This window comes from Alosa pseudoharengus, unplaced genomic scaffold (genome assembly GCF_046254945.1).
Source record: "Alosa pseudoharengus isolate Yale_2024_CS ecotype anadromous, Long Island Sound unplaced genomic scaffold, YU_APseudo_1.1 YU_APseudo_1.1_scf_13, whole genome shotgun sequence".
Classification (NCBI taxonomy): domain Eukaryota; kingdom Metazoa; phylum Chordata; class Actinopteri; order Clupeiformes; family Clupeidae; genus Alosa; species Alosa pseudoharengus.
The window spans coordinates 6,784,930-6,810,000 of record NW_027468598.1 but is presented as its reverse complement, the minus strand read 5'-3'; the positions used below and the strand labels follow the sequence as shown (position 1 = coordinate 6,810,000).

Genomic DNA, 25,071 nt, shown 5'->3' with positions numbered 1-25,071 from the left:
CGAAGAATGAATGCAGGGAGCTGGGAGGTCAGGCATGCTGAGCGTCCAGTCAGCCAGCGCCACTCGCACAAAAGCCCTGTTGTCCTGCCCTGTCCACTGTGGCGTGTCTCGGGCCCGTAACATGCAAGCCAACACACATGCGCTCAGTGAGTGGGGTCCCCCTGGTGTGCGGAGGATGAGCAAATGACTGTCTGTTTTTTTTTCTCTCTCCTCGGTTTGGCCTCTCCGGCTACACTGCGGCTCTCTCGCTCATTTGTATGTGCCCTCCTGTTCCATCTGCAGGACTGGGCTGCTCGGCTGCGGAGCATTTGTTTATTTGTTGGCCTCCTGCTTTTACTCTGATGCCCGTAATGGCTTCTCCCTCTTCACCATAGTGCATCCTTTTGTGTGAGGAGTGCATTTCCCAAGTCCCTCCTCCTCTTTTTTTCCCCCCTCCTCTTTTTTTTTGCCCTCATTCCTGCTGCCATCTATAGCTCCTTTGCACAATTCTCTCTGTTTGCTTAGAAGTGGCTTGACCTTACAAAAGAATGCGAGAGACTGGAGAGGTGAAAAACTGCCACTTTGTGGCTCCTCTCAGACCATGCATGAGCTTTATTTTTCAATGTCTTCCCAGACGCTAATTTGCTGTCTTTGTCTTTTTTCAATCTCTTTTTCTCTCCGTCTCCCTCTGTTTCCTCTCTGACTGTTGATGAGTGTGCCAGGCGTGAGTTGACCCATAGCTATTGGGAAACAGGGCTGCCTCTAATGGATGTGCTCTGTTGTATGTCAAAGTAATAGCTCTTTCTTACACACACACACACACACACACACAAACACAAACACACTCTTGCTTAATGTCTTAGTCTTTCGCTCTCTGTCTAGTACACACACAAGGACCGACTCCTTCCCATGAAGTGTAATTCTGTATTGTACTTCAAGAATGTGAGGGCCAGCACTGTCCACCTAACTATGATAATTCCCTGTCTTTCTCCTTGTCTGTCTGTCTGTCTCTCTGCCTGTCTCTATTTGAATCTCCATGTATCTATTTTTAGAGGAAATTGTCAGTTAAAGAAGTGAAGCGCCTCCCTAACCTCATAATTGTTATTCAGTGATCTAAGTCTGTTGTTTGGGTTCTGGTAGGTTCTTTTGTTGGATTGTAAATCAGTGCTGCACTCTCTGCAACTGTGTGGGCTGTGTTGGCTATGAAGTCTTATTTAGTCTTATTAATCTGTTATGAAACAGTATGAAGCTCTATTTTTGAATCATCAATTGGTTAAAATGCACATAATTAATATGAACATATGGAGAAAATGAACATAAACAATGACCCTCTCCTATTAATTATATTATTATTATGACCGCCGCTAGCGAAGCTAGCGAAGCGGTCATATAGGGATTGTCAAAGTTTTTTTTTTTTTTTTTTTTTTTTTTTTTTTTTTTTTTTTTTTTTTTTCCCCCGTCATCTACTTCCTGAAATTTTGGTCAACGATACCCGGGGCACCGAAACACCAGGGCACATGAAATTTGGTGGGTATGTAGCCCCACTAGACTTTTACGGAAAAATTTCGTTTGGTCCCCGGGGGCCACTCCCCCTCCGCGCTGGGCCCCCCGAAACCCAAAAAATGCAGTTTTTCCTCAATAACTACCTGAACCGTGGCACCGAGGATGAAGAAATTTTTATGGTATGTTGGTCTCAAGGGCCCACATCAACTTAGCCCATAATCACTCATTTGTGATTTGCACCCCCCCGGTAAAAAATGAAAATGCAATATCATTCTGCTTTAATCGCCCCTCTCTTCAGTAAAGACGTTCAGAACTGCACCAAATTTTATGTGTATGATTAACCTGACATTCTCTGGGGGTATGCCAAGTTTCGTAGAATTTCATCCATGGGGGGGTCTAAAAAATTAAGTTATGTGTACATTTAGTGACTCTACACTCATTGGCCTGTAGATGGTGGTGCACACATATACACATGCACACACACACACAGGCACCCACATACTATCGGTGTTAGAACGGCCGATACATAATTACAAATTCAGTAGGATTAAAAGAAAACCAAAATAAATATTCATCATCATCATCATGGCTGCATTTCCAGTATTGGCGATAAGTAGTCGTTTGTCCACTAGATGGCGCATCGTTGCAGTGAGACGTAATTTTGTTGGAAGTTAATCTTAAATGGGTTGGAAAGACACTATGCTTCCTACAAGGACAAGACTGTAGGCTACAGTAGTTTACCGCAGAGAACGTCTAAGGGTAGGATGATTTCTGCATGACATGTAATTCCCATTTCCTCTTGAAGCCGAAATAAATCTGAGAATGTTTATCGGACATGCTTGTTTTTTACTGCAGGTAGGCTACGTTAATCCTATCAATAGCAGAACGTAGGTAAAATAATGTTACCGTTAGCATGGTTGAGTGATGGAGGCCAATTTGATTATTGATGTATTTGTAGAAAACCATAAATGCGTTTATAAGCTACCAAGCAAATCGATAACAGCACTAATTGTATCTTTCGACTGTCATCTCATTTGCTTATGACCATAACCTAGGCTACTAACAGGAGCTAAGTGAGTTAGCCACAACACGTTCGCTACGTGATGGTTTTTAATGGAAAATATATAGGCTACCTGAAAGATAACCTGTCTATGATCGATCTACATCTCCATTTAAACCAGATGTTTTAGAGCGCACGTTGAGATGTATTCAGGGCAGGGCTGTACCTACACATATTTGTTGCACGTGCTACAAAAATCATTCTTTGCGATGAATGATTTAGTACCAACGTTACAAGGGTCAGATACAGTTTTGCCTATGGCTATTCCGTGAGACTGAGGCGCTTTTTGTTTGTTCGAAGTGCGTGTTTAGGGTGTGAGAGGGGAGTCGATGTGCTTTGATTCCAGCTTGGTAGTTGTAGTCTATGCGATTAAAAAAACACGTGTGTGTGAAGTATCCAAATTATGGCTGCTTTAGCCACAGACCTTGAGCTACTGTACAGTGGGTTGGGTTCCGTTTAGAAGTGTCCACTTCATTCGCCCTTTCCGTGATTCACAGCTACGTGAAATGTATTACTACTGATATGCAAAACTATTAACTTTTTCGCCAAGAGGTGGCAGCTTGATACTGTAAGGTGTAAGCCATTGGTTCCAACGGAGATTTTATTTGGGTCGCCAGCATAGCCCAGCGACAATTTGTGTTGTGTAATAGGCCTAGCATAGGGCCTACCTTATATAGCTTATAGTTTGTTAACAGTCACGGTTTTGTCATAACTCCCTCTATGCATTTTTGCATTTAGAATAGCTCTAAAACCGGGGGGCGAACACGTCGCAGGGGGGGCGCCAGTGCGTGGATATCTCAATCGCAAAATTAAACAATATTTCTATCGGGCGCCTACCATGGACTAGGCTGGGTGAAAATCAAAAGATTGCGTCAAAAGATTGAGCTTAACCATTGACCTCATATTTGCACAAACAATAACGGAGAGTAGCTCTTCAACTTTGCCCGTTAAAATGTGTATGAACAGTCTCGCAACGCATTTCATGAAGGCCCTTTGGACATGTCAGTTATTTGCACCACTGGGAAAAACGGCATTTTGTTTTAGACTACTGGTATTTCATTTGTGCATTGACAATAAAGCTGAATATCATTTGAACTAGATGACTAAACTTATGCATATGTAGAAGAAGAAACATTCACAAAAATCCATGACATGACCTCTCTTCTTGATAGCTGTTGAAAACTGCATGGAACTGACAGGGATTGTTTTGTTTAATAATAAATAAATAAATACATTATGCTGCTACCTTCTGCTTTTCCCAAATACAATGCAGCCTACAGGTGTACCTTTCATCAGTCCAGTGGAATGGATGGACTGTGATGAACTGCCCTACTTGTGATTGTTTAGAGATTTTAAAGGTTTTATAACAATGTTACAGATTTTTTGGCCCAGAAACAAATCTATTCACCTTTGCAGCGCCAGTAGGCTACTTTGTGTGCGGAATGTGTGCAAACACACATTTCAAACAAGCATACACAAAAGTTTCAAGAGTGGGGAATGGAGTAGAAGATGGAGACAAATTCATTAATATGATTTATTTTCGCGGAATGGATGTGCAGGACTGAGCGGCGGTCATATTTTGTACCGCTACGCGGTACATCTAGTTATTATACTATTATTCATTGAGCCACAGAAATACATGCTGATGTCAAAAGCATGTGTCAGGCAAACATTTCAGAAGCATCTCTTAAAGTTACACTGTTAACACTCTTAAAGTTACATACAAAATAACTTCTGACCTGTCTCTAAAGGCTGACCGAATGACGTCCACAGCACTAATTGGCTAATTTATCCATTATGATGGTAAATATCACTTGGTTACATAAGAGTACTGTGGCCTTCCAAATAAACAGCCCTATTGTTCCACTCTCTTGACTGACTGTATTGACTACGCCAGCCTGGTTTTGCAGGGACACTGTATTTTCTCTACAACCTTCAGTTCTGTATGCTAAAGGTATTATCTCAATGGGCTCATTTGGTAGCTGTCATAAAAAGATCCTATAATCCTATAAAAGATCTATAAGCTTCTCTATAATAGTCTTGAGGAGTGAATTAAGTTTAATTTGTGGTTGCATATAGTTAAATTATGAAATGGCATATTCAAATACTAATGTTGCTTTCAAAGGAATAATTAAATGAATCCGGTTTTCAACTGATCAGGAATGTAAAATCAGTCAGGAGCATTGTGAGTTGGTTTAGCAGCTGGGCATTAGGGATCAAATTAACTGGAGAATGTAGATGAGAAACTGAATAAAGGCCTCCATGCAAGGCAAGGAACTAGATCTAGAATGGACAGATTTAAGATGATATAAAGTCCAAAATGCAATCGGTCCACAGTGCCACAGATTCTGAGGCGTGTGCACCCATTCTCTTTGGCTTTTGTCCTCTACTGCTCTCCAATGTGCGCTAAATCATGCATGGCACAGTGAAAGTCTCAGTCTCTCTTGGTCTTCCTCTCTGGCCGTCTCCGTCCCCACGCCTTGTCCCACACACCTACGGGAGTCGGGAGCACGCGAGTGGTTTGGGCCATCCTCCCGATGTGAGCCATTGTTTCTGCTCCAACTATCTGGCCTCTGTTTTTTTGTGTTTCGTGGTGGTCAACTGATGAAAGCCTTCCTGTTATGAGGGAATATGGAAGTGCTGTGACCGTTCCAGCTGAGGACAGTTGGAGCTGGGTCATGTTGTTAAGCAGCGCTTGTGGTCCATAGTGATGGCCGGCAGGGTGGGGCTGCATCCTGTGGAGGGAAGTGTAGCGGCAGGACCAGTGGGGAGGAGTGGGCACATCCTGTCTGTTGGAAGGACAGAGAGGGTGGATGGGTGAGCGACCAGCTGACTTCCCCTACGCAGCACACCGGACACTCACTTTTCCATCAGCCCACTACACGTGATAGACAGGGCTTCCCAAATGATGCCAAAAGCCATTGTTTCAATACAGCTCATTTCTTTACATTGTGTGACCCTTCTTAATGCTGTGCTATGCAGGTGAGGTGTTTTTGACGACAGTGGGACTTTGCTCTCCTGAGAGTGTTGGGCAGTATGTACGTGTGGCCAGGGGTAAATGATCCATTTGCAGGCCAGCACCTTCGCTTGAGTGTTTCTATTCCACTGCGCCCAGGAAGAGCATGTGCTCTGAAGCGTGACCGAGTGCCAGGCCCCTCTACAGATACACACACACACACACACACACACACACACACACACACTCACCCTCACACACACACACACACACACTCTCTTGTACGCTCCTCGGCAAGTCAATAACTGGCAGTCCACCGGTGTATGGAGAAAGAAAAACAGAGCAGTGAAGTGATGAAGGCCCTCTACCCCAAGACAAGCCCATGTCCTCCCGACTCCATACTGTACACTCCAAAGGGTCTGTTTTGCAGGGTATTTCTAGAATGCGTTTGACCTCCGTGTGAGCGTGTGTCCTTGAAATGTATTATGGTCTGGATAATGGACTAGAGCGTAAGCAAAAGCTGTTGTTTTGCTAGGGTGATGCTAATGAGTCCAGCCTGTGGAATGCCTTAGCGTTGCAGATGACTTGATTACCTACAGGATTTAATGGCTAATTATGTAGCCATAACAAGTGTGGGCAGCAACTAACAGTATCTCTCTCCCCCCCCCCCCCTCTCTTTCTCCCTCTTCCTCCTCCTCTGTGTCCTCCAGGCTCTGGCTGCTAATGCAGGCACTGGCTTTGCCGTGGCCGAGCCCCAGGTGGCCATGTTCTGTGGGAAGCTGAACATGCACGTGAACATCCAGACCGGCCGCTGGGAACCCGACCCTTCTGGAACCAAGAGCTGCACAGAATCCAAAGAGGGCGTGCTGCAGTACTGCCAGGAGGTGAGGTGACACTGCAGTTCACGCTGCCTTCTAAATTATGCTAATCTGCATGTTAGCGCCTGAGTCAGGAGGACTCAGAAAGAGCCGCTCATCAGACAAACACATGTAAATGTCTGTGCCGCTAGCTCCTCTTTTCCCCCTAGTCTCATGCAGATTCTCTCTCACCCTCCCTCAAGTACAGAGGCTTCATATTGTTCAGTGCGCCATGTAAGTTGCCATGATTTGACATGAGACACGTGGTTGTGAGGAGAGCTGATCCATTTTATCACACATTTCTGATTGCATCTCAGGAGAAGTTCATTTGTGTAATTTCACACCTGAGCGGATAGCATTTGAAGATGATTCTGGATGCATCACTGATCTCTCTCTCTTCTGTCTCTCTCTGTCTCTCTCTCTCCCTCCCTCTCTCTCTCTCTCTCTCTCTCTCTCTCTCTCTCTCTCTCTCTCTCTCTCTCTCTCTCTCTCTCTCTCTCTCTCTCTCTCTCTCGTGTTCTTCCTGTCTCAGATGTACCCTGAGTTGCAGATCACAAATGTGGTGGAAGCCAACGAGCAAATCAAGATTGAGAACTGGTGCAAGAAGGAGAAGAAGCAGTGCAAAGGCCACTCCCACATTGTGGTCCCCTTCAAATGCCTAGGTAAGAACAACACGCACGACCTCTGAGAGGGAGGGACTGCACACTGCCACGGTCAGATGCAGTTGCTCAACAGATCTGGCAGACTTTGCTGATGTTGATGCTTGCTGTGCAATAGCTAGTGCCTCGGAGGGAGGGTGGAAATGCTGTGGATAGAAAGCTATTACTGAGAAGCAAAGATTGTGGTGCAGTTAAGCACAATATTCTGCTCTGTAACACTAGCTGTAAGGCAAAGATAGATGGAGAGAGGGAGGGAGGGAGGGAGGGAGTGAGTGATAAAGTGATCAGAGGGAGAGAAAGAAGATGAGGAGAGAGTGCAGCTGAGAGGGGAATTCTGCTGACTTAACTGCTGCTCGTCTCTGGTCAGTGGAAGTCCGGCATGGCAGCTTTGTGCTCGTACTGGGAGGAGGGAGGACTGTCCATAATTGACCACGGCCACAGAGTCCTCTTGGTTTTATGGACCGTCAGAGCTGGTAAACTCCAGCTCCCAGAGCAAAGAAGACTCTTCTCCATGGCGACAGTGAATTATTTGAGCCTCCCTATCTGTTTTCTTTCTCCTTTCTCTTCTGCGCCATTTTCTCTCCAATACAGAAAGAAGACCTGTCTTTGCTGGGCACTTTTCACACTCAGTAGAAGTAGAAACCCCGTCCTTCTTACTCAGCGTTTGTGATGTTGAAAGCAGACTACACTTTTCCTGTTTTCTTGTTCAATTTGTCCTCTCTACTCCTCTCCTCTCCTCTCCTTTCATCTCTCCCCTTGTTCATTCTGTCTGATTGAGTTGTGGCGCTGAGTTAGGGAATGAGAAAGCCATTAGTGCTGTCAGTGGACTGTGAAATGGGATGACAAGCGGAGGCTACCAGAGATGGCAGGGTGCTTTTTTTTTCTTTCTTTTTCAATTTTTTAGCTGCAGGTTTTGGAGTGAGGAGGAAGGGAGAGCTGAATAGGTATTGCAAATTGCTGATTCCACTGTTCGGGTAGAGTTGTTGGACTGGTTTTGATTGATAGACTGTCAGAACCACAGACCACTTTTGTGTTCTCTCTGTACTTAACAGAGTTTTAGATTTAGCATTTCACAGATGTTTTTACATTTAGGGTCTGAGATAAGCTATGATGGGTTTTACAATTGTATTTGTTTGGGCTTTCCTGCTATAAACCATTATAGGTCCTGCACATTAAAAAAAAGCTGCTGAAATGTCACTGGTGCAGTGCAATGTCTTCCTCGGGCACAGTGCATCTGCAGCTCTTTGTGCCCTGTGGTCCTGGTTAGGCCTGTTATCAGTGATGATAAAGATCATTCATAATCAAGCTCTCTTATTTAATTAGAGCACTACAGCCCCCCCCCCCCCTCTCTTTCTCCTCGTAATTAGGCAGAATTACTGCATATTCCCGCTCCCCACTGTCATTACCCTCTTGTTTCTAAAATAGGTTGCAGATATGAGGATTTATTTCAGCTTATTTTGTTGTGTGCCATGTTTGTTTCTGGCTGTTAGTTTTGATTCTTCATTGAGGTTCAAAGTGATCATGTCATGGGGACTGAGGAAGGTGAAGTGCTGATGTAGGCAGCTGATGATGGAGAAAGCACAGCTTGCTAAGAATAAGTGACCACAGGTCAAATTATTTGAAGCTGGTCAAATGAACCGCAAAAGCCAATCATGACCCTGTTCCCAGTGAAGCTTCAATCTGCTCACATGAAGGGCTATTGTCTTTGTCTTGAGATTTGTGTAATCAATATCAGTTGTTTTGAGGAAAGTGTGTTGAAGACTCAAATCTACTGGAGGATTCCGGCATGGCCTGGTCAGTCTTGTTTGAGCAGGTGCCTGACCACATGGCCGTGAAAAAAGTTACAATCAGTTAATGCCTGGAGCAAGAGAGTGTTAAAGAAATCATACAGCGAAAAATGGGTCACTATGTAAAGTGTTCCCTTTGTGAAGTGTGCAGTAAAATCTAATGAGATTTATTGAGTCACTCATCTCTCTTGCCGCTGGCCAATGATTGATCCCTCGGCCGCGGGCTGGAGGCTCAGTGGGAGCCCACCTGCCCCGCCGCCTGGTCGCTAAGTGCTAATCTCTCCCCCCAATCCCCCAGTGTGGGGCCGCTGGGCCCCAGGGGAAGGACTTGCTCCCATCTGCACAGCCTCATGACTGCAGTGGGCCATGCTGCGACAATCCCCACAGATTGATGGCTGAGATACTGGTAGTGATGGAAGAGGGGCAGAGGAAGTGCTGTGGATGGAGGGGGAGTTCAGATCCACATTCAGCTGTGTGGCTAACAGGCGGAGATGACGAGGGAGAAGAGGGAGCGAGCGCTACACAGCCAGATGTCACTGGCTCACCTGTCAACCTGCCCACCTGTCTTCCAGGACTCCTCCTGACACCAATCCTAACCGGCCCTAAACAGAATAACACCATAAGGAGCTTGAGCACACAATGGTGTTTTGTGCGCCTGCACCAGAGAGGACCGACAGGGTGAAATAAAAAAGGAGGAGGCTGGAGAGAGACTCTCTCCCTCTCACGGGTTCTGTCAGTTGTATTTGAAGACGTGGTCTTATTCTGCCCCTCCAGTGTGGTCTTCAGTTCACATAAGGAGTATTGTCATAAGAAGTACTATCCATGTGATGGATTTGTCTGAAAATAGGATTTCTAAATAGTAAAAGCCTCTGACATGGTGACTAAGTCTGATTTTTGTCCTTGTAAGAAACGGACAGTGACATTGTTGTTGTGCTGACCCCTATTTCTCTGGCTCGTCTAGAGTGTGTGTGTGTGTGTGTGTGTGTGTTTCTATGCAATGTGCTTTTTTTTGTGGAGGACGAAACGGGCAGCTGTCTGCTGTGCTATTTGCAACTCCCTTCTTTTTCTCCAAACCCTCTCATTTTCCAGAACACTGCCTTTCTCTCTCTCTCTCTCTTTCTCTCTCCCCCTCTCTCTCTCTCACTCACTCGCTCTTTCAGTCTCTCTCGCCTTTTCCTCCTCGTCTTTTTCTTTTGCTTCATGCCAGAGTGGCCTGAGGTAAGCTTTGTGGCAGGCAGCTAAATAAGCAGTTAGAGAGCCATCTTTTGTACCTCCATTGCACATGTCATCTCCCTGCAGCCTCCCTGCGGACGGCGCAGTGGCTCTCCACTCGGACTGCGTGTCCGGAGAGGTCCATGGCTGACCTCTGGTGACACCAGCGCCATATGCTGGGTGGATCAACAGCCATATCTCATATTCCAGGCGTTTGATGAAATGTGAAGTGTTATTATTAATGGGACTCCTTTCACATGGGTGAAAATTTATCAGAACGGCCCAGTCACAATTAGACTGTGAAAGGACACTGATCCTGGACCTGCCAGCTGCACTGATAAGTGTTTTTTATTGGACATAGAGATACGGCTGAGGAATTCCTGTCTCCCAGTTGCAGGTCTGGTCACTGTGAGCTCGGAGTGTGGCTGTGTGCCGGGATCTCTAGGACATGTCCAGCTATGCAAGTGTCACTCGCCCACTTTGTAATACTGCTGTAAGAAAGATTAAAATATCAGATGGCCATGAATTATAAATGATGCCAGGTTTTTGCCTTGTGTCATTAAATATTCTCTTTTTAGGATGGGGTGGGGTGTCCACATCTACAGCAGAGCCTTAATTCTGTGTGAATGTGTGGGTGTGTGTGTGTGTCTGTTTGTATGTTTGTGCTGTTTCTGAAACCTTGTCCTCTCTGTTCATTGTCTTGTAGTGGGAGACTTTGTAAGTGATGTCCTCCTGGTCCCTGAGAAGTGCAAGTTCTTCCACAAAGAGCGCATGGACATGTGCGTCAGCCACCAGCAGTGGCACGGAGTGGCCAAGGAGGTGAGCTACTGACCACAACCCACTGGGTAAACACACTGACTCACAGACCAAACTAAACGGATTAGGGGAGCGCGCTCCAAATGGAATGTTCCAACATGAGTGAATCTTAGTGGTTTTCAGACCACTGTTTTTCTCTGACCACTTTTAGATTGCATTGTGCTCTTACATCACAGACTAGACAGCAGATGTTTCACAACAGACTGTTAAATAGCTGCTGTAACAAAGTGGGTAGGATAAGGATGGGTGTAGCGCTGGGTGAGTGGAACCATCCATTCACTAGAGTCCACTTCCCTTCACGGTCACTGTTATCTGTTTTCTCTCTCTTTCTCTCTCCCTCCCTCTCTCTCTTTCTCCCTCTCTGCCTGTGGCCATGGAAGCTGTCACATTGCAGGCTGTAGTCAGATTAGCCGTAATGCCACTAATCCCCAGGCCCGTCCCACCTTTCAGGCCACAGCGTACCAAACACACACAATGCACACGCGCACACTCGACACACAGCAACTGCTACGCTTTTGGCCCGGTTCCCTCGGTACGACTTACTCTGCTGCATATGGCCTCCTTTTGTGTACGCTACAACCACACAGTGCTCAGGAAAGAGAGGACCTGAGCTACCTCATTGAATCGTGAGACTATTTCATGGGTTTAGCCATGCTTTCACCATTGTCTATCCCACTCCATCCCTGTGTCCACATTATGTGAGCCAGTCAACAGCAGTGAATCACACACCCAGTCAGGAGCCTCTATTCGCATACAATGAAGTTGACTCACTGCTCCCGCAGAATTAGTGGAGATGGTGAAGTTCTGAAGGAGATGTATGTATCTGTCTGTTTTAATCTGCGGTCTCATTCCTCACTCTTAACATCCGTCTCCCTGTGGTTCCCTCTCCTCTCTCGCTCCCTCGTTCTCTCGCTCTCTCCCTCCCTCTCTCCCCCAGGCCTGCATCAAGAGTAGCATGGTGCTGCACAGCTACGGCATGCTGCTGCCCTGTGGCATCGACAAGTTCCACGGGACCGAGTACGTGTGCTGCCCCTCCAGCCGGCCCGAGGAGCCCGCACCGCCCGCCCTGCCCGCTGAGGTAGAGGGTGACGAGGATGAAGAGGACATGGAGGTGGAGGATCCCGAACCCGAGAATGATGAGCCCATCGAGGAGAGGTGTGTGTGTGTGTGTGTGTGTGTGTGTGTGTGTGTGTGTGTGTGTGTGTGTGTCAGCTAACAGCTGGTGTGTACGTATGATGAATTACGGGGCCATCTGGTTGCTGCCCTGTGATAGCTGCTCTTCCATTTCATCACACACAGTAGCGTAACCCGAGTCGTGGCCATCATCCTAAAATCACTTTCCCCCTCCTCTCCTCTCTTTGTCCTGCAGTGAGGCCCCAGCCAATGAGCAACCCACACAGAAGGAGGACACTGCCGATGACGAAGAGGAGGAGGACGATGATGATGATGACTACCACTACGTTTATGAAGATGAGGAGGATGACCGTGACAGCATGGAGAAGCAAGACAAGAAAGACAAGTCTGCTGAGAGCCCCGACGATGACGACGAAGATGATGATGATGAGATTGAAGATGATGATGATAAAACTCTGGAGGATGTTAAGGGTAAGTACACTGGGTTGCTTTTTTAAAAAATATTTTGATATATATGATACGAGTCAAGAGCAAGCACCAGATTTCTTCAGACATCTTTTTCTTTTTTTGAGAATAGCCATTACTATGATTGATATATTTTTCACTACCAGGCAATTAACCAGGCATCAAATGAAGTAACATAAAATATTAAAAGGCTTAAGAATGAACCAGATTTAGCCTTAGTCAGTCATCATCGGTCATATTTGAGTCATCTTGGCTCCAACCCCTAGCCTGTAGTGTTTTTTGAAATGGCCGTCTTGAGTGCTGCCCCCTCTGGTGGGAGGCTCTAACTGCTGTCCTCTGGCAGCCGTGTGCTCTCTGGAAGCGGAGACTGGCCCCTGCCGTGCCTCCATGCCGCGCTGGGCCTTCGACATGCGCCAGAGGAAGTGCGTGCGCTTCATCTATGGAGGCTGCGCTGGCAACCGCAACAATTTCGACTCCGAGGAGTACTGCATGGCCGTGTGCAAGCGCCTGAGTAAGTTGGATGGAATGGGAGGCCAGATTTCTGACACGCTCCTCTATCCTCACACACATGGGGTGCACGTTTGGCGGCGGTGTCTCCATGTGCATTCGCCGGGGTTACATCGCTGCCAAACTCACACCCATTCTCTCTACCTCTCTATCCCTCTCTTTCTGAATCTATGACCTTCTCTCTCCTCCCACCATGCACAGTCTGCTTATGTACATCACTAGAGAAAGCGAGATCTGAAGAAGAGGAGCACACATCTCTGTAGATCACACATCATCTCCTAAAGATATTCCTTCTTCTCTTTCCTTTACCTCTCACAAGAGTCTGGACTAACAATTACACCTTACTGTGTTCAACTTGCACTGCTCTCTCACACACACACACACACACACACACACACACACACGTTTTCCTGGCCTAAGGACCCCTTGTCTCTGTCTGCTTGCTTCCATGTTCAGTTTCCCCTTTACCTGCACTGTCCTATGTGAGTCCTGTGGTGCCTACTGTGTCTGCTAAAGATCCTTAAAGGTTGAAGATGCTTCTGGAAGGAACTGTGATGGCACTGTAGACCATCTGTTCAGCTGCTCAGCATCCACCTCATTTGAGTGAAGTGGTGTTAAGATGCAGATGCAGTTTGATCAGCAGGATTTTTGAGTCTGAACTGAAGAGCTGTTCCTTAGCTAGCCCTGTGTGTGTCCTCCGTGTGCGCTGTGAATGTCATCTGGCTGCCTATCCGAGTGAATCATTGTTGCCTCTAAACTGCTAAGCTTGCAGAGCAACTAGAAAACAATCTCTTCTCACATTACCCCTTGCCTTGGAGAGTCACAGGCATCTGGTTTGAGTCCTCTCTTTCATCTGTCAGTCCTTCTCTCTTTGTGTCAGAGACACTGCTACCTTGCTGCTTTACCTCCTGTCTTTGTCCGTCTGCTGGCCTTCTGTGTTTATGCTTTTAGTCACCTGTCTGTTAGCTGTGAGCTCTTCCACTCATCATTGCACTTTTGCGTGTGTGTGTATGTGTGTGTGTGTGTGTGTGTGTGTGTGTGTGTGTGTGTGTGTGTGTGTGTGTGTGTGTGTGCAGTTACTCCCACCACACCTCAGCCTACCGATGATGTGGATGTGTACTTCGAGACCCCAGCCGACAACAGGGAGCACAGCCTCTTCCAGAAGGCCAAGGAGCAGCTGGAGATCCGCCACCGCAACCGCATGGAGAGGGTGAGTGCCCCGGAGACGCACCACAGGAGAGGGGAAACCATCCCAGTGCTCCCAGTGGGTGGTCAGTCACATCTTCTCTCTCTCTCTCTGTCTGTCTCTGCTCAGGTGAGGAAGGAGTGGGAGGAGGCCGAGCGCCAGGCTAAGAACCTGCCCAAAGGTGACCGGCAGACACTGGTCCAGGTGAGTCACAGTCAGGCCCCTCCAATAGCAAACAAAGCGACACCACCTCATCATCCCTGTCTGATTCCTTAAGCATAAGGAGCCATCATTGTTAATCGCTGACTAAAAATAACCTTCCCATCTCTCCTCCTTGGCCCTCTTGCACGCGTGCCGTTCCTTTGTGCTGTGCAGCACTTCCAGAAGATGGTGGAGTCCCTGGAGGAGGAGGCCGCCAGTGAGAAGCAGCAGCTGGTGGAGACGCACCTGGCGCGGGTGGAGGCCATGCTGAATGACCGCCGCCGCCTGGCCCTGGAGAACTACCTGGCCGCCCTGCAGGCAGACCCACCCAAGGTAGAGCCTGGGGCCTGGCTTGACGCACTCACTTAGCAGGATGTGCTTACTTTTTGGACTTTTTTGTTTGTGAAGCCTAACCTACGTTATTGATTTTCAAACAAAGGACAGGGAGAACCGAAAGCCTAATTTGATGAGTCAGCACTTAAGATGGCTTGGTTGCCATCATAAAATATGCTTGCTTGTTTTTTCATTGTTGCATTCACATCGTCGTTAACATGGTTAAATCAGTAGAGTGAGCATAAAATGTCATTATTTATATTTTCGGTAATTTGATTCTCTGTGTCTGCGCTGCAGTGATATTCATTTTGGATATTGCAGTGTGCTTGCATATTCAGGGCCCAGGTCAGTATTTGTAGCAGTGAATCCTAGAAAGGTGCCCGGTCTGGAGGGGATATTTCAAACGAATCAGCATGATGAATTGAGCTGCAACTGTAGTCCCCCCTCAGGCACTTTGGAAAATTAGTTTTTCATAATCCCCCTCATGTCTTTTTTTTTTAACTGATCCGCTCAGCCCAACCTGTCCTGCCTGCAAAGTATGGCCATGTAACCCTCCTCTCCCCCCCCTCTCCCTCCCCTCACAGCCCCACCGCATCCTGCAGGCGCTGAAGAGGTATGTGCGTGCGGAGAATAAGGATCGCCAGCACACCATCCGCCATTACCAGCACGTCCTGGCTGTGGACCCAGAGAAGGCTGCCCAGATGAAGTCCCAGGTAAGCCCACATAGTAACACGCATCCCCCCCACACACACTAAAGATTAGTTCTCATGACTGCAGGGGACGAAGCCCAAATTCTTAGCAAGTTTGCCACCTCAAAAACAACAGAGTTGAGTGTGAAAATTCTCTTTGCAGTTGAGTGCTGACTGAACTGAGTGTGTGGGATCCAGTGACTGTATAAACCACGCGCAGCGCCAGGAGCAAAGTACAGCGCAGTCAGCCCAGAAGCTGTGGGTGTGCTAGCATGACTAGACAAGAAGCATGCAGAAACCCTGAGCTGCAGATTAGTGTAGCACAGGTCTTGTGTAACGCTGCTGAGCACCAGTGTTAGAGATTTGATTGGATGGCCTCTTGACTCTGATCCCTTGGTACACTAGCTCAGCGTCACTCTCAGCTAATCTGACTGATCAATCACCTCGTGATGGTACAAAACAAAGGTGCAGAGACTGAGATGAGCACGCCAACGCAGAGAGAGATTGTTGGAGAGGGAGGGAATTTGAATGTCTGTGCGAAGCCATGGGAACAAATTTCCATGGCTTATCTCATTTGCTTTGTGACATTCATTAGGGATGTTCCTGTTTATTTGGTTTTAGATTAAGATTACATCCTCCAGTTTGCTGTGCTTGGGTACATTAACACTGTATACAAAAATCTAGGCTGTTCTCTCTGATGTACGGTAACTGAAAAGAAACAAATTGCATGGTGTGAGAGTTGGTGTGCCTCTCTCTCTCTCTCTCTCTGTGTGTGTGTGTGTGTGTGTGTGTGTCTCTGTGTCTCTGTGTGTTTGTGCGTGTGTGTGTGTCTCTCTCTGTCTCTCTCTCTCTCGCTCTGTGTGTGTGTGTGTGTTGGGTGGTACCACCCTTCTGTTTTTTGGAAAGGCATATTATTGCCATCTGTTGCTGGCTTTAAGAAACTACATGCATGTGATAAGCAGTGCATAGCAGGGTGTGATTGTTTTTTTTTAGCAGAACAGAACAAAAATAGATTTTTCTAATGCACCAGAATCCAGTCTAGATTTGTAGTTCCTCCTTTTTTCTGGGTTTAGTTTGGAATAGGGTATTAAATGGATGATGCGGCTTAAAGGAGTTACAGTACATAATGCTGTCATTTTACAGATAATGAAATTTCATTTCTAGCTATTCCTTAGGGTTGCTTTTATTGGGCCTTGTGGTTGTCTCCTTTCTGCATTGTATTATAGCCTACAAAGTGAATTGATCTCTCCATCCACTTGTGCTTTCCCAAGGTGATGACACATCTGCGTGTGATCGAGGAGAGAATGAACCAGAGCCTGTCACTGCTTTACAAAGTGCCCTACGTCGCAGATGAGATCCAGGATGAAATTGGTAGGTGTTGATGATGATCCTGAAGGCTTAATGAATTTCAGGAAAATAATGAGTACTATGACCCTACTAGATGAAAATGTTGTTCTGTTCTGAATATAAAATATTGTATCAGTTAAGTTTCATTGCTCCAGTCACCTCCCACTGGGAGCAAGAAAAAGTGGGCTACACTATTTTCTTTTCACACCCATTTATGGACTGAGGACATAATTTGATTATTAATATCTACAACTCCACTGCTGTTCCTATGAACCAATTAGTAGAGCTGCAGGTGGAGATCAAATCATGCCCCCCCCCCCCCTCCCTCCCTCGCCCATATGAGGGTAAAGGCAGCCTGGCACTGTGCGCGTGTCTCATCATGAGATCTGTTCAGCCCACCAGCACAGAGCCCCAGCACACAGCAGCTCGGGCAATTAAACGAAGAACAAGCTGCACTGCAACAGCAGTCCCAGCCAGTCTCTGCCTGTTTGTCTGTCTGGAGCCGGAGGTGCGTGCGAGAGGGGGCTGGCTGCCCAAACATCTCCACAGTCGCTCGTTTCCCGCTCCCGCTCCATCTCGCTTTTTATTCAGTTCTGAAAGGAACCTGTGAGGTTGCGGGAACTCGAGATTAAAGAGAAGTGGAGGCTGTGACAGAACTGGGTCATGCCTATTTCATACCACCGGAGAGAGAGAGAGACAGGGAGAGAATTATGTAGAGTTTTTGAACTGGGTGACTAGTAGTAGTACATTTCATATATACTGTGTGAGTGTGTTGTTTGACTTGATATTTTGCAAGATTATGAAAGGGTATTGGGGAGAAAGATGTATATAACTCATTTCTTATAATTGGATAATTTTATATTTCTTACAGCTGGAAGTGGAGTATTTTGAAGTCTGCTCATGAAACATTTCTTACCCCCTCTCTCTCTTTCTCTGGCACTCTCTCTGTGTTTTCACGACCCCTAGATGAACTGCTTCAAGAGCAGAAGGCTGACATGGACCAGTTCCTGTCTTCCATCTCTGAGTCTCAGCCAGATGTCACCATGTCATCAGAGGAGAGTGTGGAGGTCCCCACCTTCGATGGCAAACCCTTCCGACCCTTCCAAGTCAACTCTCTGGGGTCCCACCCTGAGCCAGAGGGTGAGTAGTTGTCCTCAAGCTGGGGATCACCCAAAATATGCACTGTTTTGAAGGATCCCAAAGCTACTTTTAAAAAAGACAGCAGAGGTTCATGAACATCCATTTTTATGTTTTATGTAGTTGGTCCACAGCATAGTAGTGTTGGTAATATATAGATGCATAGTTGTTTCTGTCACAGCTGAGAGAAAGGAGGAACTGTTTACCTTCCTTTATGATCCAGTATTATTTCGGACAGTGTGGTGTACATATAACAGCAAGTGATCGTTACTTGTGAGGCAAACATGGGCAGATGGATCCCTATCTGTTTGACTGACCATGCAGAGTCACAAAGGCAAGCAAATGTGCTTTGATTCCTGGCAAGAAATAGCCAGAAAACCAGCAGCTGATCTAGATGTATGCAGGGCGAGCTGGAACCTTATTCTCGTTACCTGCCACTTGGCACCAACGGCATGTGAAACAGAGCTCGTTTGAAATGTCAAACCAGGCATGTTAGACAGGTTTCGTGCAGTGTCTGTCAGATACAGAGTGTATCCCAACCGTTAACAGTTTTGCAAACTACATGAGCATAGATTGTTCCAAATTATAAGTGTATTAATGTTCATTATTGGTATTTAAGATGTTTAGAATACTGTAACTATACCGAATTGCCTGACTATCAAAGCTAAAGCTCAATGATTGAATGTGGTCGGTTTTACTAACAGCACATTTCATTTACACATGGACAGTTGAGAAAACAATCCATCATATTTCTGAGCATCATTTTGCTTCAAAAAGCCTCTTAAGTATGTGTTTTGCCTGTAGCCTTGGCAGTTGCCCTCCTTTGGTAGTGTGGAGGAACTGCTGGGTCTCTAAGGACAAGTCAGGTAATGGTAGAGCTGGGAGCAGAGAGAGCCAGTAGCTGTAATGTTTGCTAAGAGCGGCACTAAGTGTACCGAGATCTGTTGGTGTGTCGAAAGGAGCCACGGGCCTGTTCTTATCGGTGCTAGCATGAGTCCCAGTGGCCTTGCCTTCAACCCAACATCGAAGTTTCGACTAAAATCACAAGACCCCAGGCTCTGGTGCCAAACTGGAGCTGAAAATTGCCCTCACAGTGCAGTACTCCTCCATTTTCTCAGCCTGCTATCAGTGTTAATGACAAGTGGAAAAACCAAGAAGGCGTGAAACAAACACATTAGTGCAGGAAAGCACTTTGATTCCAGCAGGCCCATATTGAGATTCAACCCTCGTCTTTTTGGGTTCTCTTTTTACCTTTTGTTTTCCGGAAGCTGTCCTACAGGACTTCAGTCATTTGGCACAGCTTGACAAATCTGCCTTTTCTCTGCTCACCTGAGTTTCTTTCTCTCTCTCTCCCTCTCTTTTCTTTTCTCTTCTTCCCCCATTTTTATCTCTTCGTTTGCTCACTCTCAATGCCTAGGTGATCTGTCTGACCCCCCTCGTGCCTTCAAGAAAGGTTGGTGGCTTTGCTGCTTCTCTTCTTTTCTCCTCCCGTTCTGTTTGTCGCCTCTGTGCCTCTCACCAGCTCCCAAAATGGCTCCTTTTTGTGTTGTGGTGTCATCAACTCCTCATCCCCCTCTCTGCTCTCCTTCCTCCCATATTTTGTCTAGTTAGCCATCTGTGATGCCTCACGTGCCCACTCATTCGTACAGTCATTCATCAGGGCTGGGGGTTCGTTTTTATTGGATGTGACGAGAGAAAAAAAAAAGTGCAGTACTGCTGGCTCATGGATAGATATACAGCTCAGTGCACTCTGGATAGGCCTGAGGGTTGCTTTCCAGGCTGCTGTCCTCAGCTTCACACTTCATTTTTACACTGTTTTATCTAATTATGACTCCCCCCGTTCCTACCCTGCTTCCCTACCAGTTAGGACTCCTTTAAATGAGCAAACCCTGTTGGAGGGCTGCACAATTTCACTGACCTGCAGCCAAGTTTAAGCTGGTCCAATTTGCTCCTGCCGTGCTGAAACACAATCATTTGACTTCTCCTGGTTTAGCTCGTGTGAGTGGACATTCATGGAAAACCCATCCATAGATTGTGACTTAGACTTAGCTTTTTCTCCTTGGAAAAATGTATTATGAGTGTTTGTATTGATGTTAGTTGGGAAGCTTTGTCAAGACCACGTTTTTCTTTTATGGTGAATTGTAAATCTGTGGTCACCAAGTGTGATTTTTTTTTTTCCATTATTGATTGTAATTTGTTGGAGTTTCTGTATCGATCCAAACTGTAGCATCTATTGTTCACTGTGACTCACAGGATGATTAGGAAAAGTTCCCCTGATAAATAGCAATGTACTGTAACAGCACAACCCGCATAATATTGGTAAGAATAATTCTTGCACAGATCCAAGAACACTGGGATGAGTCATAGAGGGTGTTCCTGGGTTTACCCTGCTGCAAGGCTTGGTACTGGAGGACTGTGGCCTGGACCTCTGATTTGGACATATTACTGGACCCTACTTTATGAATGAAGGCCTCAACCTGACTGGTTCATGTAAATTAGGGCAAACAAAAAGAAACAAAAGAGATGTTAAATGTTTGCTTGTTTGTTCAGTTAAATGAGACTGTTATATAAGGTTTGTGTGTGTAAAGCACACACATTCACATGTAACTACAGAGAATGTCACTTGCACCTCCGCTTGAGTGTTTGCAGTCAAAGAGTTCGGTTTGTGTGTGTGTGTGTGTGTGTGTGTGTGTATGTGGATGTGTGTGTGTGTGTGTGTGTGGATGTGTGTGTGTGTGTGTGTGTGTGTATGTGGATGTGTGTGTGTGTGTGTGACTAAGTTCTGTTGATCCCCGCAGGCTCTGGAATGTCTGGGATAAACGGGCTGATCGGCGCAGAGGAGAGAATCATCAACAGCAAGGGCAGCAAGGGCAGCGACAAAGTGGTGAGTGTGCCTTTCCCTGTCACCTGCCTGCCCGTCATGGCCTCGGCTACACACTGCTGGTCAGGCACGCCGGCCCATCTTACCTCAGGGGTGCCCTTTTAATCCGGCACCCACCCCATTCCTGCATCTGAGAACTGGCCAAGTCATTAAAACGAAACACTAATCTGGCATCCAACTCTGAAACCACTGTAAGGCACACTTTTAGGGGAACAAAATAACTGGCATAGTGTGCTTGTTCAATCACATTCAAACAATTTATCTTCATCTTGGCTGTAAGATGACCTCCTGTCCCCATGTATGTTAAGCTTTTAATGAGTTATTTGATTACTGGAGCCATGGGCCCCGTAATAACTGCTGTGTTCACTGGAATGACCTCTCCTCAGAATTTTTTGTGATCTTGTTTTGGAAAGCCAGCAGCCATTGCATGTTTCTGTGCTCGAATGTAATGCTTGTCAAGGGTGTTGAATGATGGGTAAATGACTGGTAATTTGCATGATCACAGTGCTGTGAGTGTGTGCGTGTGTGTGTCTGTGTGAAGGTGTGTGTTTGTATGTATGTGTGTTGTTGCTGCAAGCTATTTTTATCAGCATGTCGACATTTCCCTTGTCAAGTCACATAGAGAACATTGGTAGAACATCAGAGCTGCTAAAAGCTGAATCCTGTGCAGTAAAATGGGTGGCAAGATTCAAATGAATGTTATCACCCATGTCTGATGGTTTTGCCATCCTTATCACAGTTGTTTTTGTACATCACTTATTTTTAGTCTTGGAAGATATTTCATACCTTAGTATGTAAGTGTTTCAGTAACTCTGTGATACAAACAATCAATTTCAGACCTCCAGTGAGAAAGGAGAAAAAAATGTAAACATTTCCAATAGTCTCCTTCCCTCTCTCTTTCTCTCTCTGTAATTCACAAGAGTTAACATCTGTTACAACCTCGTATTGCATTTTCTGGACATGTAACCTAATCAAAGGGGAGAAAAGTGACAATTTTGATGTCAACAACACCACTGCCAACACACATCTCTCTCACACACACACACATAAATACACAAACGCACATTCACTTATTTTGACGAGTTTAACTTGGCCTGCCCTGTCTGTGTCGACAGGTGATTGATGAGACTCTGGATGTTAAAGAAGTGATTTACAGTGCAGAGAAAATCAGCGTTATGCATGATGATGAGATGGTGAGTACAGTGCCCCCCAGTGATCTCTCTGGGGAACTGCAGACAGCTTTGTTTTTTTAGCAGGAACTAATGGGGGGGGAATCCTGGCTGTGTCCTCTGCTGACGCTGTGGGTCAGTCATAGCTTGAGCAGACGAGACAGCAACTTGCAACCTCATTACCACAGTGAAGTTTTCTGTCTTGGTTCAACTGTCTGACTGCCTTTTCACTGCATGTGTATGTGAGTGTTGATATGAATGTATTTTGTGTGTGTTTTCCTCGTCTGTTATGTGGATGTATTTGATTGTGAGCTCATTTCCTCTGTATGTGTGTTCGACAAATGTTTGTTTACTAAGAACCTTTGTGTGTCAAAAGACTGGCATGTCAGAATGTCTTGCCTGGCAACATATCATATAATATTTTCTGTATACTGTATCATTGTAAGGTTTAAGATTGAATAGTCAAGGATGTCATCCATATCAAACCAAAGATTGCTGCATGCTAAACTTTATCCATGTCGTCTCTCATGCATGTGTAAAGTGTCAGCTGTGTTTATATAATAAACCTTTAACTTTATGTTGTGGAGTATTATGGGATATAGTTCAATTTTGGCAGAAATTAAAAGATGAAACTTTTATGTTCCCTTTTCTTGGAAAAATATGCATTGTGATGGCATCTGTCAGTTTTAAATATTTTTATCAAGACCGGCCTCAGAGCCTTCTTAAATAATTAGTTCATCCATGACAAAGATAGCTCAATTGTGTATTTTCTTCATCTCACAGTATTTTTTTTTTTGACTCCTCTATAATAGGAAACCTTCCGTCCTCTTGGGGAAGACTTCAGCTTTGGGAGCAGTGCTCTCATTGGCCTGCTTGTTATCGCAGTGGCCATAGCAACTGTGATTGTGATCAGCCTGGTTCTGCTAAGGAAGAGACAGTATGGCACCATCAGCCACGGTATTGTGGAGGTAAGCCAAGAATCGTTGCTGGAAAGGCAGGAAATTACAATCGGTTGATGGCTATACAATATTAGTAAAGTGAGAAATTCTGAATGCCATTAATTGGTTCGTCCTTGACTCTTGTAGGTTGATCCTATGCTCACTCCTGAGGAGCGTCACCTCAGCAAGATGCAGAACCATGGGTACGAAAACCCAACCTACAAATACCTGGAGCAGATGCAGATTTAGTATGGGAGAACATGTGGTGCTGTGTAGATGGGGAGGAGTAAGGCTGTGGAGAGGGGAACATACTACTGACCAATAACAAAACTGCTCTTGTTCAAAATCATTTCATGCATCAGAAATGACTATTCTGGTCCATTAAAAACAATTCTTAGATAATGCTACTACTTCTACTGTTGTATCATTGAGCTATGTTTTACTATTTTACTTTTATCTTTTTAAAGCCGCTGTATCTGAGATTTTAATTTTTTGAAAATGTGATTCTGCAAAATTCTCTGTAATTACACACAAATATCAGAGTTAGATGCGTTGCTATCTTGTTTTAAATGTTTTTCTCTCATTTGTAAAAATGCAAATCAGACTAAACCGATTTGAAATAGTGAAATATTACTAAATGAGAAACAATCAACAGCAAGACATTGCCTGTTCTCTGTAAAAACTCCTCAAATGTCCCGCTGATGGTCAACTCGTTCAGAAGGTCTTTTTCCTTTTCGATAGATTGCTTGTATATGAAGATTCTTTGTACCGACCTAAATGTATAGTGAAAGAAATGAGAAAATATGATAAGAAAATCACTGAATTCATTTACTTTGTTTTTTATTATTATAAACAAATCTATCTATCTGTCTGTCTATACATATATAAATATATATGAAAAAGTAGGTGTTTTCTTCAACACGGTTCTTGTTTTGCAGAGCTAATGTGCTGGCTGAGGTACTGATTTCAAGTGGTGTGACCTAAGAGATGGTCACGTGGGTTGTGAAGGTGAAAAGCCATGAGAGGTTTATGCATAAGGGTTCAGGCCTCCAGTCTTCCATGTTGACTAGTGCCGTTTATTATTTTCAACTTTATGAGTAGGGATCACTCCTCATGTCACAAACTCACAGCCAGACAATGTGTCCTCCTGAGATAAATTAGAACAAACCTTTGTGCAAATATACCAACCAACTAGTCTTTTCCCCTAATGGGACATGAATTTTTATTTTGGTATGGTATTATTCCATAAACATACATGCATACACACAAGCATGCACACATGTACCTAAATGTCAAGTGTATATACAACATTTGCTTGTTAGATGTTTCCTGGAGTCACTGGTGGCTCCCTATTGCTTTCTTAACAATGCTATCTGTAGGTGAGGACGGAGAATGTATAATTTGCCCCATTCAAATGAAGAAATGCCTACGTAAATTGGATATAAACGTTTTTCAAAAAGTGACATTTCATGTTTTACACTATGTAGTCAACCTAAATGCACCCCAAAAAGATGAAGCTGGAGGCCTGGCCAAGATCAGAGCTTTACTGATTGTTCTGGATAATTTCAAGTGTGTGTATTTATGCAGTTCAAGGATGCACAGAAAGAGTTCAATAATTTTTTTCCTCTCCTAGTAATGTCTTTGTATGCCTGTATAGTTGATGTTGCAATCATGAGTTTTATGGAGGACAACCTGTGGTGTGCATTGTTCTTATATGAAATGATATATATTTTTAAGTTTGTTCTCTTTTTTTCTATTTTTTTTCTCTTCCTGTGACAGTATCTCTGTATGTGACTGTCTCACTATGCACCCAAAATGGCTTCAATCTTGAATCTTGTAATTGCCTGTTTGATGGTTGATTGGCTTGAGGAGTGACAACAACTAATCCAAGGGGAATACATCAGTTGAGAAATAGGTGGACTCCAGTTGAAATTGATTTGGTTGCAGGGGGAAACACATAAATAAACTCACTACTTCCATTTAGGAGTGACTTGTGTTCATTTTTCTGCCAGTGCCAGAGAGCATCATTATATCACTCTCCATATTCTTCTGACCTCCAACCCAGAACACACATTTTTGGCAGCCATTATGTATGATTATATGTTAGTATTATATTCTGTAAATCCTGTAAATGGTCACCTTATGTTGAAAAGTATTTCCATTGACTCTGGGGAAACTCTCTTTGATGCATCAGACTCCCATGGAACTGAACATGTCATAGTCTTAGACCTATAACCACCCACGGGCTGGAGAGA

The 25,071-nt window shown here is 45.1% G+C and overlaps 1 protein-coding gene across 1 annotated transcript in view; it reads left to right on the top strand.

Moving 5' to 3' along the window:
- Positions 1 to 24,799, top strand: part of aplp2 (amyloid beta (A4) precursor-like protein 2) — a 40,113-nt gene extending 15,314 nt beyond the window's left edge. The window contains exons 2-17 of the mRNA XM_076281942.1: positions 6,209 to 6,382; positions 6,888 to 7,017; positions 10,720 to 10,832; positions 11,767 to 11,984; positions 12,199 to 12,434; positions 12,772 to 12,939; positions 14,012 to 14,145; positions 14,251 to 14,325; positions 14,497 to 14,655; positions 15,240 to 15,368; positions 16,616 to 16,715; positions 17,658 to 17,831; positions 20,627 to 20,712; positions 21,825 to 21,902; positions 22,691 to 22,846; positions 22,964 to 24,799. Coding sequence (XP_076138057.1) covers positions 6,209 to 6,382; positions 6,888 to 7,017; positions 10,720 to 10,832; positions 11,767 to 11,984; positions 12,199 to 12,434; positions 12,772 to 12,939; positions 14,012 to 14,145; positions 14,251 to 14,325; positions 14,497 to 14,655; positions 15,240 to 15,368; positions 16,616 to 16,715; positions 17,658 to 17,831; positions 20,627 to 20,712; positions 21,825 to 21,902; positions 22,691 to 22,846; positions 22,964 to 23,065 — 2,232 coding nt within the window. The 3' untranslated portion in view covers positions 23,066 to 24,799. The remainder of the gene's footprint in view (positions 1 to 6,208; positions 6,383 to 6,887; positions 7,018 to 10,719; positions 10,833 to 11,766; positions 11,985 to 12,198; positions 12,435 to 12,771; positions 12,940 to 14,011; positions 14,146 to 14,250; positions 14,326 to 14,496; positions 14,656 to 15,239; positions 15,369 to 16,615; positions 16,716 to 17,657; positions 17,832 to 20,626; positions 20,713 to 21,824; positions 21,903 to 22,690; positions 22,847 to 22,963) is intronic.
- Positions 24,800 to 25,071: the final 272 nt, after the last annotated feature.